The 20,113-nt window shown below is 37.3% G+C and overlaps 1 protein-coding gene across 1 annotated transcript in view; it reads right to left on the bottom strand.

The window, feature by feature from the left end:
- The window catches only part of LOC136857204 (serine-rich adhesin for platelets), a 329,451-nt gene that overhangs the window by 26,201 nt on the left and 283,137 nt on the right, over positions 1 to 20,113 (bottom strand). Inside the window, exons 27-29 of the mRNA XM_068224997.1 lie at positions 19,153 to 19,361; positions 18,223 to 18,411; positions 604 to 790 (exon numbers count right to left, since the gene is read on the bottom strand). Coding sequence (XP_068081098.1) covers positions 604 to 790; positions 18,223 to 18,411; positions 19,153 to 19,361 — 585 coding nt within the window. The remainder of the gene's footprint in view (positions 1 to 603; positions 791 to 18,222; positions 18,412 to 19,152; positions 19,362 to 20,113) is intronic.

Raw genomic sequence — 20,113 nt, 5'->3', positions numbered from 1 at the left:
AAACCTGCCCCACCTCTGCTTTGTCCAGTAGAAATCTCACATGAAGTGACCATGATTTGAACCATGGAACCCAGCGGTGAGAGGTCAGTGTGCTGCCGCCTGAGCCATAGAGGCTAATAATAATAATAATAATAATAATAATAATAATAATAATAATAATAATAATAATAATAATAATATTGGATGCCTATACACAAATTACCAGTATGCAGGACAAATTATGAAAACAAGACCTTCCCCACATCCACTCCAATTAATATAGCTAATATTGATGGAGAAATTTGAGTTTTCTGTTTTGACCCTTAATATTTCTGTGCTACTGCAGTCTAAAAATATAATATATAAACTAGTGTACACCCACACTATCCTTGAACTTTAATACCAGGTTTTAACTTTTGTTAAGCTGTTTCCAGTAATTTCACAACAAATGAACAGACAGACAAAAGCTGAACTGAACCCACATTCACATTTTGTTTTCCTAATCTGACACAGAAGCAAAGTACGAGGTGAAAATCTGAAATAATGCAACAAGATTATAATTTCATTTATGGTCTATAGTTTACACATGTTAGTGCTTGAATTTTAAATCATTCTGCTTCTTACCTAATGCGGAGTCAGATGTTCCATCTTGATAGAAATACAGACAGGCATCTTTAAGCACACAGTATCGCCGCTTCCACGCTTTCCACTTGTGGCCCAGTTTCATGAGGTAGCCAAAACAGTCAGGTTGCTGCACTGCACTGGCTGCAAGCTTCATGTTACGGTTACTGATGTCAAGCCATTCATCCACCTAAAAAATACCGTACAGGTTATTTGAGAAAATTTAGAAGCAATCTTGAAATAAGCAATAATAATCTCTTGACATGGACTACTCCAATATACTCATACATGGATCAAGAGGTTTCATCTGCTTCATGGACTGAAGATGGTAGAATCATTATTTTATCATACCTCTAAGAAAATACAAACATGACGTCTATTTTTACAAACCAGAATTCAGTCTAACAAATTCTTTTGTTCAAAAAATGGAGGTAACAGTTCAACATGTGACAATCTGTTAATGGGAGTTATCAGACTTTATATTTTACTAAAGCTTTGAACCGATACATTTATAAGAATGTTTTAATTTGGAAATAAGGGTAGAAAAGACAATGTTAGTGATGCACTCAGAAGTAATCAGAGCAAAAAGCAATTGTAGAATAATGCTGATAGATATTTTTAATACTATTTATTTCTTTATTTGGTTGGCCAGCTCTGTGATGTAGGAGTAGCATATCTGCCCATTACCCAGAGGTCCCAGGTTTGAATCCCGCCAGTCTAAGTGTTAACTCATTCTAGTGAGACCAACTGAGCCTTGAGCACCTTCAAATACCATCAGAATGGGCTGTGATCAAACTCTCCACCTTTGGCTCAGAATGCCAGGCTCTACTTACTGTCCGAATGCTTAGCCCCAAACAGAAATATCAAATTCTTAATGCAGATATATATGCTACTTTCCTATCTGCCTACATCTGATATCATTATGTTATACTGCTGATGGTTTCCATCAGTAGTTTACTTTCTTTCTCTTAAAAATGAAAATAGTCAATGCGACAGACTCTAGGAGTCTTGTTATAAAATGAGAAAGGACAGGAAGTCTAGAAAATATTGCTAATCACTACCTCATTTCTGGACACATGCCCTGACAATGACTGATGATAAACAGTTCTGACTGATTTTATTGGGTAGCGGTAATGCATTACCGGTAATAAAAAAATGTAATCTTAATGTTTTCAATGAGATTAGAGTTAATGATTGATATTTCCTGGTTATTCATCAAAATTTCTTCTCATAGATTAAAATTAAAAGAAAAAGTTTGGAATGAAATTAATGATGACTGTGTCTTGGGGTTAAGTAATTTAACTTTGTATATGAGGGTTAAGTTATAAAAATATACTTGCTACATGTTATGACCAAGATCCAAATGTTAAGTAAGATAAAAGAGCTAAGGACAGTCAAATTTTTAAGTTAGGACTCAAACTCACAATTCTGCTTTCTAAGAACTGTATGAACTGATTTAGAATTGCTTTTAGGTTCTGTGATATTGAATTGCTGTTTGTTGATAATCTGCTATGTTATGGCTGAATTATTATGGATATTGTTGATTGTTGCACCAGTGTGTCCTGTCGACTATGTCAGAACTTTTGTATGTTAATATAAACAACTCTTTTCATTGTGGTGATATTTTATGAAATTAAGATGTTTTTATGATAAATAGACTGCAAAAAATTTCAACTTTCAAGTTAAAGAAAGTAGAAACATAAGGATCATATAATGCCTAAACTTTTCTTATCAGAATGCTGTATTTTACCCTAATATGTATTGTACCAGGAAAGCCTAGGTCCTGGTCCATATTAATCGAAAGAAATGTTATTCCAGCATAAAAAGATCCGACCGATGTACGAACATCTAAGTAAAGAATGTTCCAGTATGTGCCAGACTCCACGAGTGCACTAGGCAGAGTCAAGTGACGTCACCTGTCGCTCGAAGCTCACCTCCCCTAGAGATATTTCTCGAAAATAATTTTCTTTTCGCAAGTTTTTCAACGCCTGAACCAATTTCAATGGGACAAACGCTGAATTGTAGCGGACGTCATAAAAGTTAATCCCTGTGAATTTCGAATTAATCCATCCCATGGTTGTTGAGTTATAATAATTTAAAGTCTAAAAGAAATTACACTCACGGTCACATGGCCAAGAGATACTACCCCTCCCAGCACTGGTATATATGTCAAGGCTAACCAGCAGAGCGGCAGTACAAGGACGAGTGCACAGATGTGTGTGTGTGAGCGAGACAGTCGTACAGTATGTCTGCGCAGTCACGGTGAAAGTACTTGCCGTCGCATTTCCGGAACACGAAGTTATATCGCCGACAAAATTATAAAAGACGTCGCAGTGTCTTTGGTATCTCACGTCACGACTACGGTCTAATTGTTAAAAAATTAAATAACTGGAAAGGAGGTTCAACCTATTCAATACTCAAAAGAAAGAAACGTAGCAATCACATTTCTATTTAAATGGGACCGGTTTCGACCTTAGTCTAGGTCATCATCAGCCATAAAAACATATAAAAATGTTTATGAATGTTGGAGGTCAGTTCCACACTCTGTTAGGCACAAGGACACGACATCACATTCTGTCCTGCACAAAGTCACAACACTACTAATCAACATACGAAGATCAAAAAGGCTTGAATTCGCAGACGAACAGATCTGTAGTAGAAAGCCGCCAGCTCCCGGTGACCAGCGCGGCACACTCAAGGTCACGCGCTGCGGCCAAACACCAAAGTAGAGTGGAGAACGTTTTGAAGGTCCAGAACCTGTCACGGCTGCGGGAAGCCAATTACGTATATAAAAATATACGACGCCAATTAGTACAACTGAATGAGCACCCGTACTCCAGATAAGATCTTGGTAAACAGTTGACTTGAAAAAACAATTGTAGAGAGAAGAAAAAAATGTAGTAAAAAGCGCAATATCGGAAAACAAATGAAAACTTATATGCACAGTGCGCTATTTTTTAAGAAGAAAAAAAAAAAATTTAGGTTATGATTGAAGTAGTCGAAGTTGGCGCAAGACAAAAATTTGAAAGAGGAGAATAAATTAAACGAGGAAGAGTGATAGTGAAATAAGAGAAAGAATAAAAGAAATTGAAGTTAGATGGTAATGAGGAAAGATAAGATAGGGAAATGAAGGAGGGGTAGTTTAAGGTGGGTTAGGAGGGTGGGTTATTGGAGGTAGAAAATGTGGGTGGGAACTATGTAAGACATGGAAAATAGAATTGGGGTTTTGGAATTTGGAATTTTTGAGAAGAAGAATTAGGAAGTCAAAAAGGATATTGGGTTTTTCAGAAATGTCGTTTAAATTGAAATTAGGGTTGAAGTACTGGTCAAGGTGGATAAAGCAATTTTCAGTAATGTTTAAGAGGGGGCCTTTGTTAATGATTTTAAGTATGTTTATGTCATTGTCAATATTGGTGAAACTATGTTTGGAGTCTTGTATGTGCTGTCCTATGGCGCCATTAAATACAACAGATTCTCCGCCATAGGACAGCACATACAAGACTCCAAACATAGTTTCACCAATATTGACAATGACATAAACATACTTAAAATCATTAACAAAGGCCCCCTCTTAAACATTACTGAAAATTGCTTTATCCACCTTGACCAGTACTTCAACCCTAATTTCAATTTAAACGACATTTCTGAAAAACCCAATATCCTTTTTGACTTCCTAATTCTTCTTCTCAAAAATTCCAAATTCCAAAACCCCAATTCTATTTTCCATGTCTTACATAGTTCCCACCCACATTTTCTACCTCCAATAACCCACCCTCCTAACCCACCTTAAACTACCCCTCCTTCATTTCCCTATCTTATCTTTCCTCATTACCATCTAACTTCAATTTCTTTTATTCTTTCTCTTATTTCACTATCACTCTTCCTCGTTTAATTTATTCTCCTCTTTCAAATTTTTGTCTTGCGCCAACTTCGACTACTTCAATCATAACCTAAAATTTTTTTTTTCTTCTTAAAAAATAGCGCACTGTGCATATAAGTTTTCATTTGTTTTCCGATATTGCGCTTTTTACTACATTTTTTTCTTCTCTCTACAATTGTTTTTTCAAGTCAACTGTTTACCAAGATCTTATCTGGAGTACGGGTGCTCATTCAGTTGTACTAATTGGCGTCGTATATTTTTATATACGTAATTGGCTTCCCGCAGCCATGACAGGTTCTGGACCTTCGAAACGTTCTCCACTCTACTTTGGTGTTTGGCCGCAGCGCGTGACCTTGAGTGTGCCGCGCTGGTCACCGGGAGCTGGCGGCTTTCTACTACAGATCTGTTCGTCTGCGAATTCAAGCCTTTTTGATCTTCGTATGTTGATTAGTAGTGTTGTGACTTTGTGCAGGACAGAATGTGATGTCGTGTCTTTGTGCCTAACAGAGTGTGGAACTGACCTCCAACATTCATAAACATTTTTATATGTTTTTATGGCTGATGATGACCTAGACTAAGGTCGAAACCGGTCCCATTTAAATAGAAATGTGATTGCTACGTTTCTTTCTTTTGAGTATTGAATAGGTTGAACCTCCTTTCCAGTTATTTAATTTTTTAACATCAATAATTTCAATACGGAACAATGAAAATTTTTATCTTTAAATACGGTCTAATTCTAAAGACATTTGAGAATGTAATACGAGTTAATTTATTGAAGTGCAAATACCAAATATTTAACGTTCACAGAACATATCATTACGTGTAGACTTAGCTTACTTCACATGATATTGAACTTCTACCATGAACAGAACCTAACGTGTAGAATTACCAGGACTCATTTCTTTTCGAGCATCGAACTGTGTTTCTTTACTCACATAGTGTTCATGCCGTATTAATATACAACTTACAGTAGTAATCTGGGTGAATACTAAGAACTTTTTCTGAGGTAATATGACGTTATAATAACCAGCTAATCAGAAAATAATCCTTAGTGACTTAATGACCGTGTTCAAAGGCTGTGATTATAGACTATGATTTGCCTTTTTCAAGTGTGAAATGTGTTGTTATGGACGTTTTCAGTAACGACTTTAAATAGTATTTCATACAGAAAGGACTGTGATTATTCATTTAACGTCTTAAAGTTCAATTATGCCGTAAACTGTGTTCAACAGTAAATGACAGTGTCAGTGATAACTACTTGCACCAAGAGAATTTTTCGTGTGCGTAAAATCACCTCAACGAGCTGCAATTCTACACGATCCAGTTCCAGCTATCATCACCTCATCGGAGAATGTCAACATGGTGTGTTAAGGGAACATCACCGATCCTGATTCTACACGGAACATTCTAGATATCCATCCTTCGACATTTGTAGCAACATTTCTTTCAGTAAGTGAGTAGTAACAAACTGACTAAAATTTTCTCATTGGTTTTGAACAGTGAAAACTTCAGTGCCGCGTGTGAACAAATATTTCAGAGTTCTCATAATTTCTCAGAAGTGATTAATTTAATTTTCAAATTTAATTTTCATATTTCATAGAAAGACTTTAGGCTCTTCAAGTGTGCTATACATCAAGGTTTACAAACTGAAAAACTGAAATCTTTTAACAGAAATTTAATTTTTCATGTCAATTTGCAATTACAAGTGTGTGCTTATATTTAGAAAGACTTTAGGTGAAAATCTAATACCTCATATTCTTACACATGAAAGACATTGGAATCAGTGATATTCATTTAATTTTCATGAACAGAATTCAGGAAGATTACGTTCAAACTTTTCATTTCAATGCCAGATTTGAGTCCAATAATCATATTGCAGGGTGAAGAATTAATAAATTGTCATTAAAAAAAATATTTTTAACCATCTATTATTCGCTCTGCGAGCTTATCCTACTCTGTATCGGCTCCAAAACCAAGTTCCACTCCCTGAGGTCCTACTCATGCCCTTACCCAAAAACTTTTCCTGGTACAGTATATATCTTCTACATTTGTTTATGGAAAATAATCTTTCTTTCTGCTCTTTTATTCATTCAGCTAAATAGCATACACACATAGGTATTTATAAACTAGTGTACAGTATATTAATATGTAGAGAAGAATGATGTATTATGTGTTATGCAGCATATTATCTCAGTTTATTAAGGAATTATATTGATATACTGCTTAAATGATCATTACTCAGGGTTACAGTTCTGACTGATTTTATTGGGTATTATAAAAAATGGAATCTTAATGTTTTCAATGAGATTAGAGTTAATAATTGATATTTTCTGGTTATTCATCAAAATTTCTTCCTGAGCAACTGCCGTAAATGCAGATCAGTAGTGACTGATTGATTGAGTTAATTCATCAGCCTCATGGTGTAGAGGTAACGAGCCTGCTTCTTACTTGGAGGCCCCAGTTCGATTTCCAATCAGTCTAGGGATTTTAATTCTGGACTGAGGAATGGAATGGACTTCACTCAGCCTCATAAGACCAATTGAGGAACTGTCTGATATAAGAGGCAGCATGTCCGATCAAGAAAACCCAGTAACATAGCTACGGATGTCATCATGTTGAATACATGGTGCTCCAGTAGGTCAAAATCCCATTGGGCCATTGCACCATGGATTTAACTTTTGTTTTCAAATTTCTACTTGCAAAAATGTTGTGCTTTTAAGCAAAATGCAATTATAGTAAGTTAGAAATACTGACTGATATCTACCAACTTTAAGAATCTACATTATGTATATACCGTATTTACTTGCTTATAATACCCTTTATTTTCTAATTTTCAACTTCAAAAATAGGGGAGGGTATACCGTATTTACTCGTGTATTAGACCCCCTCGCCTATTAGACCTCCCCGGCTTTTTGAGACCAAGAGAATGGAAAAAAATAAATCTCGCATATTAGACCCCGTAACGAAATTCAGCTGAGACCAATAAACGATTCCACTTCGTAGCGGGTACTACAAGCTGTACTGCAGCTCTGATGACGTCGTACAAATGTGTGTACAAGTTTGCGCACATTTTCTTGAGCCCTCAGCTGCCTTTTGCCAGATCGGCACAATCGGAGCTGACAGCTTTATCTGCGACAGCCACTACAGCAGTACGGTACAAGCATCACAGAATATTGTCCGAGTTCGTAGGTGGATTAGCGTAAACGGAGAAATAGGCCTACTACTTTTTTATTCTCGACTTTCCAACTACAGACTATCACAGTACGTGTGTCTGTGTCTTGGAAAATTGCCAACATGTCAGAAAATACGGTGGCGAGTATTCCTCCGTAGACTCGCAATCGGCCATCAGTGAATGAATTGAGACTTAAAATGTCCCGTAAAAGCTGATATAATCAGTACTTGTGACGCAAATGGCGGTTTATGAAAATATGCTTTGAATTCTTAACCTTATATATGTCAATATGACGAACTTTGTTACTGTTGGTTCCATTGCCGGCTGGTTGGCCTCCCTGCAGGAAGAGAGGCGGAAGTGAAACTCTCCACTCACCGCAGCTTTCTACACTGAGAGAGCTCAAGGTTCGTCCGTCCGACCCGCCCGATTCAAGCTCACACCAAAATCGTGTGATACGTCTGTCTTATAGTTAAGAGATGTCTATTTCCGTAGCTTTAGCACTATTAGCTGCCGTTCCCGGGGCCCTGAGTTCGATTTCTTATTTAAGTTAATAACAACAGCGCTTTTCAAATTTCCAAAGTGACCCACGAGGTGAACTATCAAGTGAAATAGAATGTACTCTCTCACTCATGTCTAGAGAACAACCAGACCAACATAGGAATAACTGAAATATATGAATTACACTATCATAAGAGATTCTGTGGCTATTAAACTGATTACCGGTACCTAATTCTAAAAAGTAACAGCTGTTCGTATTCATGCTACTGGCCATTGTGAGTGCTGCTGGCTGCACCGCGCTGAAATGCTTGGTGGGACGGGCTATATGCCGAGATTACCCGAGCAGGTCCGGGTACAGCCGATTATGGCTGCACGTCATTGCCTAGACACAAGTGAGCACGCACGGACGCCTACAGTAGTACAGCTTGCTTACATCACGAAGGTAGTGGTATCGGTACAATAACGGCGCGAAAACGTACTATTAACAACTTTCTTTTGATAGTGGCATGTGTCTAGTTAAGTTGCCTGTTGTTAAGTGAGTTTTGCTTCAAATCATGGAGGTAAATAGTACGAAACATAAGAAATGTAGTTTCACCGCAGCTTTCAAATTAAACGCTGTGAATTTGCGGAAAAACAAGGGGTGAAGTCAGCGGCCAGGACATTTAATGTGCAACCAAACATGATCAGATATTGGCGCAAGCAAAAAGAGAAACTGGAAGCAGCAAATAAAAGTTTGCGAACTTTTCGTGGGACCAAAACGGGCAAATATCCTGAGATCGATATCAAAGTACTAGAATATATAACAGAGTTGAGAAATGATGGTTTTGCTGTAACTCATGATATGATACAGCTTAAAGCACTTGAAGTGGCAAGAACATTGAATCTCAATATAAATGGTCCGTTATTGGACATTATAAATTTTCCAGCTAACTCATTCTTGGTTGCCAGCGTTTCGCCCTCGTGTGCTAGGGTGGGCTCATCAGTTGGTACCTAGCACACCTACCAATACGCTGGCTAGTGCATACCGTGGAGGCCACTGCGTAGGCTAACTGGAGCCACCGGCAGTGCCAATGCACTAAGAGACTTTGTCTCATCACTAAAAATTGATGCCTGCTTGGCCATCAGATGATAGAGATGTTGATTCCCATAGGGAATCTGAAATATTTGTCCTGAATGAGTAAATTTATAATACCAATATAAATGGTCCGTTATTGGACATTATAAATTTTCCAGCTAACTCATTCTTGGTTGCCAGCGTTTCGCCCTCGTGTGCTAGGGTGGGCTCATCAGTTGGTACCTAGCACACCTACCAATACGCTGGCTAGTGCATACCGTGGAGGCCACTGCGTAGGCTAACTGGAGCCACCGGCAGTGCCAATGCACTAAGAGACTTTGTCTCATCACTAAAAATTGATGCCTGCTTGGCCATCAGATGATAGAGATGTTGATTCCCATAGGGAATCTGAAATATTTGTCCTGAATGAGTAAATTTATAATACCAATATAAATGGTCCGTTATTGGACATTATAAATTTTCCAGCTAACTCATTCTTGGTTGCCAGCGTTTCGCCCTCGTGTGCTAGGGTGGGCTCATCAGTTGGTACCTAGCACACCTACCAATACGCTGGCTAGTGCATACCGTGGAGGCCACTGCGTAGGCTAACTGGAGCCACCGGCAGTGCCAATGCACTAAGAGACTTTGTCTCATCACTAAAAATTGATGCCTGCTTGGCCATCAGATGATAGAGATGTTGATTCCCCTAGGGAATCTGAAATATTTGTCCTGAATGAGGGCGAAACGCTGGCAACCAAGAATGAGTTAGCTGGAAAATTTATAATGTCCAATAACGGACCATTTATATTGGTATTATAAATTTACTCATTCAGGACAAATATTTCAGATTCCCTATGGGAATCAACATCTCTATCATCTGATGGCCAAGCAGGCATCAATTTTTAGTGATGAGACAAAGTCTCTTAGTGCATTGGCACTGCCGGTGGCTCCAGTTAGCCTACGCAGTGGCCTCCACGGTATGCACTAGCCAGCGTATTGGTAGGTGTGCTAGGTACCAACTGATGGGCCCACCCTAGCACACGAGGGCGAAACGCTGGCAACCAAGAATGAGTTAGCTGGAAAATTTATAATGTCCAATAACGGACCATTTATATTGGTATTATAAATTTACTCATTCAGGACAAATATTTCAGATTCCCTATGGGAATCAACATCTCTATCATCTGATGGCCAAGCAGGCATCAATTTTTAGTGATGAGACAAAGTCTCTTAGTGCATTGGCACTGCCGGTGGCTCCAGTTAGCCTACGCAGTGGCCTCCACGGTATGCACTAGCCAGCGTATTGGTAGGTGTGCTAGGTACCAACTGATGAGCCCACCCTAGCACACGAGGGCGAAACGCTGGCAACCAAGAATGAGTTAGCTGGAAAATTTATAATGTCCAATAACGGACCATTTATATTGGTATTATAAATTTACTCATTCAGGACAAATATTTCAGATTCCCTATGGGAATCAACATCTCTATCATCTGATGGCCAAGCAGGCATCAATTTTTAGTGATGAGACAAAGTCTCTTAGTGCATTGGCACTGCCGGTGGCTCCAGTTAGCCTACGCAGTGGCCTCCACGGTATGCACTAGCCAGCGTATTGGTAGGTGTGCTAGGTACCAACTGATGAGCCCACCCTAGCACACGAGGGCGAAACGCTGGCAACCAAGAATGAGTTAGCTGGAAAATTTATAATGTCCAATAACGGACCATTTATATTGGTATTATAAATTTACTCATTCAGGACAAATATTTCAGATTCCCTATGGGAATCAACATCTCTATCATCTGATGGCCAAGCAGGCATCAATTTTTAGTGATGAGACAAAGTCTCTTAGTGCATTGGCACTGCCGGTGGCTCCAGTTAGCCTACGCAGTGGCCTCCACGGTATGCACTAGCCAGCGTATTGGTAGGTGTGCTAGGTACCAACTGATGAGCCCACCCTAGCACACGAGGGCGAAACGCTGGCAACCAAGAATGAGTTAGCTGGAAAATTTATAATGTCCAATAACGGACCATTTATATTGGTATTATAAATTTACTCATTCAGGACAAATATTTCAGATTCCCTATGGGAATCAACATCTCTATCATTGAATCTCAGTCGGCAACAGTTCAAAGCCAGCAGGGGTTGGGCTACACGTTTCATGAGGAGAAATGGTCTGAGTTTGAGAAGACGAACAACTATTTGCCAGAGACTACCTCACGATTATACGGATAAAGTCATCTCTTTTCATCGTTACATCATTCAGCAAAGGAAATTAAACAACTACTTGCTTTCTCAGATTGGCAACGCAGATCAAACTCCGATCTATTTCGACATGCCCCGAAACACTACTATTCATGAAAAAGGTGCTTCTAGTGTCGTAATGCGTACAAGTGGTGCTGAGAAAATGAGATGTACAGTCATGCTTTGCGTAACTGCCGATGGTAGGAAGCTTCCTCCATACATAATATTTAAACGGAAGACTCTACCAAAGGGAAAATTTCCGAGCGGTATTCATGTTCGAGTACATGAGAAAGGTTGGATGACAGCAGACCTGGTTCAAGACTGGCTGAAAACCGTGTGGAGTCGTCGTCCTGGAGCACTACTGCAGCAGAAAGCCTTAATTGTGTTAGACAGCTTTAGGGGTCATTTGTTAGATGCCATTAAGGACGAACTGAAATCCCTAAAGACGGATCTCGCAATCATCCCTGGAGGACTAACATCAATACTCCAGCCTCTAGATGTGTCCATTAACAAGCCATTTAAGGGTCACATGAAAAGGCTTTATTCGGAATGGATGGCTTCTGCTACACATAAATTCACACCAACTGGGAGAATACAGAGACCATCTCTAGAAACCATATGTGAATGGGTTCTCACTGCGTGGACTCTTATCAAGAACGAAACTATTGTGAAAAGTTTCAAAAAAACCGGGATCTCAAATGCTCTCGATGGGAGTGAAGACGACGTCACGTGGGATGGTAACGCCAGCAGCGGGGAAGATGACGACACAGACGATGGTTCAGATGAAAGCAGTAGTTAGGATTGCTATAACCTGAACATTATAGCTTGTAAATAGACTTTTTGCCTACCGATACGGTTTGTGATCTTGAACATTTTCATCAGTAATTTGTGTTTTTTAAATTGTTATATTACTTCTAGTCTTCATCTCTCTAGGATAGCGTAGTTCACAGCATTAGTGCAATAACGTAGTTTTTTATGCGTTTAATAGTTTATTGTAGCTGTAGTTTTATTGATATTTGTGTGTTGGTTAGTGTATCTAGTTCTGTGTGTACCATGTCTCGTTTATTCCGGGAAATACACGTGGCAAGAAAGTTACTTGAGTCTCGGATCAGTGGAGTGTTTCTTTTGTACACCATAACCTCCCTTAACTGTAAGTACCGTAATTTGTTATTTCCTCACTCTCTTTTATTCTTGTATTCTCATTTTAGTGCCGGATGTTGTTAGTAAGTGTATATTTTGTGAATTTATTTTACCTCATGAATAATTATCTTTTGGAGTACAGTATTACATTTTATGCGGGCTGTGCGCCGCGGTCGTATTGCATCAGCTGAGTGTTGGTAACGTAGGTACGACGATGCTCGCGTGTTTCCCGAACTATCAAATACAACTGACAGTGACAAATGACTGGCCATTAAGTTCTTTTTCATTATTTTGTGTTAACATTGCTTAATACGGTAAATAAAAGTGATTGATTATATTTAAAATATATGTAGTCCTAAAAGTCATGTTCACCATTGTCTTTTTAAATTTATAAATTTTCGAATGAAAATAGCCAGTAAAACGCAGAATACATTCATAAGTTTATTAAAGAATAGTGTAGAATGTTTACGTGTACAATTTATAGCATAGAAGTCATGTGTTCACTGCACGAAATTTGACGTTATCGCATATTGGACCCCCCTTCGCAATTTTTGACTGTAAAAGTGGAAAAAAAAGGGGTCTAATACGCGAGTAAATACGGTAATAGGTAAACATTTCACATAATACAGATTAGGCTGGCATGGTTTAAAAGCAGAAAAAGGAATATCTAGCATATTTAAATCAATGTACAAAATCGTTTTTAATTCTATACTTTATTTACACAAAAAATGATAATAGCACATTTAAATAGTTTTGTATCAGCCCCCTCCAGCATTACCACAGCTGACTTGTCACATGACTAAGTGCCATGCCAAACAGTTTTGTATCAGCTTCTCCTGCACTACCACAGCTGACTGGTCACATGATTAAGCGCCGTGCCACAGCGCACGGACTTCAAGGCTACATAGTGTTGCATTGTCGTCATGTGGCAGCTGCCTGGAATATAAAATATATGATTCTAATACCGACTGACTTTTATAAAATATTCTAATATACTATTAAAAATTAATTTCTTCTTACCTTTTGTGCAAGTGTGCTTCAGATCGCTCAGTGGAATCGTCACTATTGCCACTGGTTTTGTAGTCACATGGCTGGTCTGAATCCTCTTCCCTTTAATCTGTCCTTCTTAGAGTAGATCCTGTTTCTTAAAATGTATTTTCAACAATATCAGGAGTGATTAGTGCGCATGCACTTCCGATCCAGTCATAGATTACATGAAAGGATGGTCACTTGATTTTTCCACTTTTGTCATCTTGTGATAATCATTTACCATCCAACTTGCATAGAACTTCCTAACATGATTTTTGAATGGCCTATTTATGTCTGAATTTTCATATTCTCTTTTCTTCACACCGTGGAAAGAATTAGATGTTTTCAAACGTGATTGCACTTCATATTTAAGACTTGCTGATCTCACACCATTTTCTGCAGCATATTCTAACACATTCAACCTGAAGTATGCCATAAAACTTGCTCCTTTGGTAATTTTCACTCCTACTTGCATACTGGATGCTTCCCTATTACACACTGGACACTGTGCCAAAAAATTGTTCCTTTGCTAATTTTCACTCCTACTTGTGTACTGGACACTTCCTAAATACACACCAGACACTACACGTGGCTGAGGAATATTAGGTACATGCAGCTATGTGCAATGTGGAGGTTGGAAGCTGGAAGGGTATTGAGAAATTTAGGATGGGGTGGAGAGTAACTAAGACCAAGTCATTCAGGCACAGCAGGTGCGTTGAGTAGAATGGGTTTTACCATTAAACTGAATTGTTGCACTTGCTGACTGGTCATTAGAAATATTTTTTTGCGATTAGATATTTTACCTGATACCTTTCTCTTTTGATAATTTTTTTCAATTATTTCTCCCCCTCCCCCAATAATAGTTGAAAATTAAGTGGGAGGGTTCTATAGATGAGTAAATATGGTATTTTTTTTGGTACCTATCTGTAGAAAATTAACTTTTCCTTGATATTAAGAAATTTATTAGTAAACTAGCAAGATACCCGTGCTTCGCTACGGTATTATACTGAAATTTAGATTTGAATGCTTATTGTTTTATATATAATCCACCGAAATTCACGATCTGATTCGTTTTCTGAGAGAATCCGCCAAAATTCACGATCTGACTCGTTTTTTAATAGATTATGGCAAGTATCCTCCCATTTTTCAATCTTTCTTTCCAGCAATCGATTTTATACTTTCTGGGCTAGGTCCAGGTATTCCACCCAATCAGTTGGGTCCCTAAATCTTTGACATCTTTTCCTATAAGCATTTTTAATATGGATCAAATCCGTCAGGAGATCCAGCGTGGTGTCGTCTTGGGTGCCTTGGCGATACTGAACCTGCGGGCGGACTGCATTCTTAGTCATTACCCATCCAGGACCCATTTCCAGCGCGGTACGCACATTTGACGACGGTCCAGAACATTATTATTATTATTATTATTATTGTTATTATTATTATTATTATTATTATTATTATTATTATTATTATTATTATTATTATTATTATAGATGTTCTGGACCCCACAGCAAGATGCAAGACCGCTACTTGGCAGTAAATTACATCTGCTGCCATTGTCATTGTTGACAATGTGACCAGCATCATTGTCGCGCGTAGGCAAGTGTGCGGGATTTCTGGCGATACGAATGACATACTTCCGTGCATTATTGACCTTATTATGGAGGTGAAAAATTGGACGGTCAATCTCATTCCTATCGTTTATTTCAAATGTGTTTACATTTTTATTTATATGCCAGGAGAATCTACTGTAATCTAAGAACGTTTTTCAAAGGAAAAGATGGCTGTTGGAAATGAACCCAGGAAAGATTAAAAATGATTGGTTTATGATCAGAATAAGTACATTAAAAATCTACAGCCTGTTTCCAGTCATTCGACAGGGTCAGGAATGGAATGAATAAAGCACCATCTAGCGGTGACAATAGGAATTGTGCCAGCTGCCGAAGCCTATCGCACTCCTCTGAGGCAATGATCGATGAATGACAAATGAAATGAAATATTGGACAGTGTTGCTGGAATGAATGATGACAGGGAAAACCGGAGTATCCAGAGAAAAACCTCTTCCACCTCCATTTTGTCCAGCACGAATGTCACATGGAGTGACCGGAATTTGAACCACGGAACCCAGCTGTGAGAGGCCAGTGCGCTGCCACCTGAGCAACGGAGGCTCCTTATAAGTACATTATGAACAGTAAAATCAATTGGTCTCACCTCTTTTTACATCCCACCGCCGTTAAGCTTATTTACCCCCCCGCCCCCACAAAAAAAATAATAGAAGGCGTGTTTCTTTATGTTTAAAGGAGATTCCAAACACCAATGTTCACGTCTATTACCTTCAGTTTTGAGATATAAGCATCCCCATAAAAATAATTCACTTTTTTCACTTCCTTTCACACTCCTCCCCCGCTAAGTGAATTTTCCGGCAAAAAAATACTTGTTTCTTTAATAGTAAAGGATCTTCTAAATACCAATTATCAGTTTTTGATTTATGTGTCCTCATGAAAGGAATTCAACTCCTTTTCACTCCCGCCCCCCAAGAAGATTCCCCCTCCAAAATGCGTTTTTTCTTTGTTTTTAAAGGAGATCCAAATACCAATTTTCACGTCTGTAACAACTTTAGTTTTTATTAGATGTATGTATTCTCATACAACTAAGTCAATTCATTTTTCAGTTCTTTCACCCCCCCACCCCTTCATTGGATTTTCCGAGAATACGTGTTTCTTTACTTTTAAAACAGATTCCAAATATCAAATTTCATGTCTGTAAAATCATTTTTGAGATATCAGTAGCCTATTTCAAAGAATTCAATACCATTTTCAGTCACTTTTACCCCCCCACCACCACCACCCCCCAAGTGGTATTTCAGAAAACTAAAAATACATGTTTCTTTATTTTGAATAGAGATAAGAAATACCATTTTTCACTTCTGTAACATGTTAAGTTTTTTGAGATATACTGTACAAATTCTCATTTTAAAATTTCACCCCTTTTTACTTCCCCTTAACAGGAGTTTCCAAAAACAAATCACCGATGTTTCTTTACATTTACAGGAGATTCCAAATACCCACTTTTTACATCTGTAACATTTTACGTTTCTCAGATATTCTGTAGATTATGTCTTTCAAAAAATTAACCCCAATTTGTCACTCCTGTTTAACCGCCATTAATTGATTTTCAAAAAACAAAAAAATACATGTTTCTTTATTTTTAAAGGACATCCCATATACATATTTTCAGTTCTGTAATATCTTCAGTTTCTGAGATATATGTATCCTAATTAACGGCATTCAACTCATTATTCACCCTTTTACACCCCTCCTATTGGGATTTACAGACAACAACAAAATACGTGTTCCTTTATTTTTAAAGGAGATTCTAAATACCAATTTTTACATCTGTAAACTTTTAATGTTTTAAGATGTAGACACATTCATTTTAAACATTCACCCCCCATTATTTGGATTTACCGAAAACAAAAAAATAAGTGTTTCTTTATTTTTAAAGGAGATCCCAAACACTAATTTTCAGGTCTGTAATATCTTCAGGTCCTGAAATATAAGTAGCCTCATTAAAGGCATTCAACCCATTTTTCACTCTGTTCCACCCTTCCTATTGGGATTTTGCAAAAACAAAAAAGTATGTGTTTCTTTATTTTTAAAGGAGATTCTAAATACCAATTTTTACATCTGTAAAGTTTAAAAGTTTTGAGATATTGATGCACTCATTTTAAAAATTCACCACCTTTTCACCCCCCCCCCCATTAATTGGATTTTTCAAAAACAAAAAAATACCTGTTTTTTATTTTTAAAGGAGATCCCAAACACCAATTTTCAGGTCTGTAATATCTTCAGTTTCTGAGATTTAAGTATCCTCATTAAAACCATTCAACCTCTTTTGCACCCCTTTTCACCCCTCCTAATGGGATTTTCTGAAAACAAAAAAATATGTGTTTCTTTATTTTTAATGAAGATTCTAAATACCAATTTTTACATCTGTAAACTTTAAAAGTTTTATAGATGCACTCATTTTAAAAATTCACCCTCCCATTAATTGGATTTTACAAAAACAAAAATACATGTTTCTTTATTTTTAAGAGAGATCCAAAGTACCAATTTTCAGATCTTTAATATCTTCAGTTTCTGTGATAAAGTACTGGTATCCTGATTAAAGGCATTCAACCCCTTTTTCACCCTTATTCACACCTCCTATTTGGATTTTCTGAAAACAAAAAAATATGTGTTTCCTTATTTTTTAAAGAAGATTCTAAATACCAATTTTTACATCTGTAAACTTTTAAAGTATTGAGATACAGATACACTCGTTTTAAAATTTCACCCCCCTTTTCACCCCCTTAGCAACGGAATATCAAAAAATCCTCTCTTAGCGAGCATGAATATATCCCCAAAATTTCATTTCTTTATGTCCAGTAGTTTTGGCTCGGCGATGATGAATCAGTCAGTCAGTCAGTCAGTCAGTCAGTCAGTCAGTCAGGACAAGTTATTTTATATATATAGATATTAGAACAGAAGAACAAATGTAGCTGGAGCACAATAGGTATATTTAATTTTATGCTAATCAAGTCTTCTAGCCAAAGAACAGTATGTGTACCTGCTTGTTACGCTCAATGGAATGACTTATGACTGCTAGCCAACGAGTAGCCATTTCATCAGCATCAGCTGCCAAGTGCAGGCCAATTGCTCCCAATCGACTTAATAGGAAACTGTGTTGACGTCCACTGTCTGAGGTGCGAGCTACGGAGTAGTTTGCCAACATCAGTGCACCCAGTGGCTGGCTCTCCTGCAATAATTAGATGCTTAAGTGAAAATTGGTCAAATATGCTGTTTAACATAATGAATGAATAAATAAATAAATACATACACACATACAAAATCAAGTCACATAATTCTCTGACAGAAGGATGAATGGAAATAAATTACACTGCCTTGTGAATATAATTTTTTAAAGACTCATATTCAGATAAGATAGTTACCCAAGAACATCATAATGAAAGTTCATTAGTGGATGATGATAATAATAATAATAATAATAATAATAATAATAATAATAATAATAATAATAATAATAATAATAATAATAATAATAATAATAATAATAATAATAATAATTTGATTTTATTATTCTGCATTTTATGACCTCATTGGACCACTCTATACACATGATTTTTTTGCTTTTCTATCAGCCCAATATTTCTTTATTCTGAGAGACGCTGCCTTCCTTCCTCAATTGAAAACACTCTTCCATTAGACCTTTTATTATTATTATTATTATTATTATTATTATTATTATTATTATTATTATTATTATTATTATTATTATTATTATTATTATTATTATTATTATTGCCTTCATAAACCTCCATACACAGCTAGTATTGTGTTGTATTCTGCTTCCATGCAACTTACCTTGACATTACTTAATACTGAATTCAGTCATCATTTCTTAGCTTTACCTCAAGAACTGAACCTGTTTCCATTGATTCTACAATGTAATATTAGAAGATGAGAATGTGAAACTTACTGCATCAGTCTTATAGTAATAGAGGCAGTTATCTCTTTTGAGACAAAACCAGCGCTGGACCCACTTCTTGTTATTGGTTCCAGAACTTGAACTTCCTCCAAGTTTCCATAGATAGCCTGAGTACAGAGGAGCTCCAGCACCAGGTTCACGAACCACTGGAGTCAGCACATTGCAAGTCCTTGCCACTTCTAATTCTAGGGTGTCAGAACCTGTAATCAAATGGTTGATAATGATAACTGATTAACTGCACAGAATTTGTTGTAGACATCAGAAAAATACATGTTTCCTTCAGAGAATTACAGTAAAATATAGATAGAATATTGATGGCTTTATGCACTAGGATTATATCCGACTGTCAGGTTCGAGCACCATAGTGGTCAGCCAGAGGAGGTTAATCTAGAAAAGATTAAAAAATGCAAACCCACTATTCCTTACTACAAATCTAAATACAACCTTCAGGAAATTGAAATACTATGGACAATGTCACCACGTGGAAGTGCTTCCAACTTCCAATGAAGCTCATCCCCCAAAATTGTGACTCTCATCCTCTGAGGCTTCTCAAGACCCTGATACACCACCTCTACAGCTACAGCTCTGAAATGCTGTAATTAGCCTATACAATTTTTTTATAATTTAGAGTTTTCTTCACTTAATAGAACTGTACAGAAAATTTGGTATGTTTTATTTTGTACTTAGTGGCAGCCTGTAAATATAGGAGGTTGTTCCTAAATCAATGGAAATGTATGTATATAAACTTATGTTCAAAGAGCATGGATTAGAGAAAACTCAAATTGAAAGTTTCTGAAGATGACGTTACTTACCACAAATAATATGGCTTTCCCCACCTCCAACCCCGATTCCACCTCTGACAAACCAAAACACACAAACAGATGGGAAAGAGGCTGAACTATCACTGAAAACAGCCCGAAGCCAAAACCCACACAACTCAAGCATGCAGAAC

The sequence above is a fragment of the Anabrus simplex genome, chromosome 1 (genome assembly GCF_040414725.1).
Source record: "Anabrus simplex isolate iqAnaSimp1 chromosome 1, ASM4041472v1, whole genome shotgun sequence".
Classification (NCBI taxonomy): Eukaryota; Metazoa; Arthropoda; class Insecta; order Orthoptera; family Tettigoniidae; genus Anabrus; species Anabrus simplex.
The sequence above is the reverse complement of the archived record's forward strand: the minus strand, read 5'-3'. Positions and strand labels throughout refer to the sequence as shown.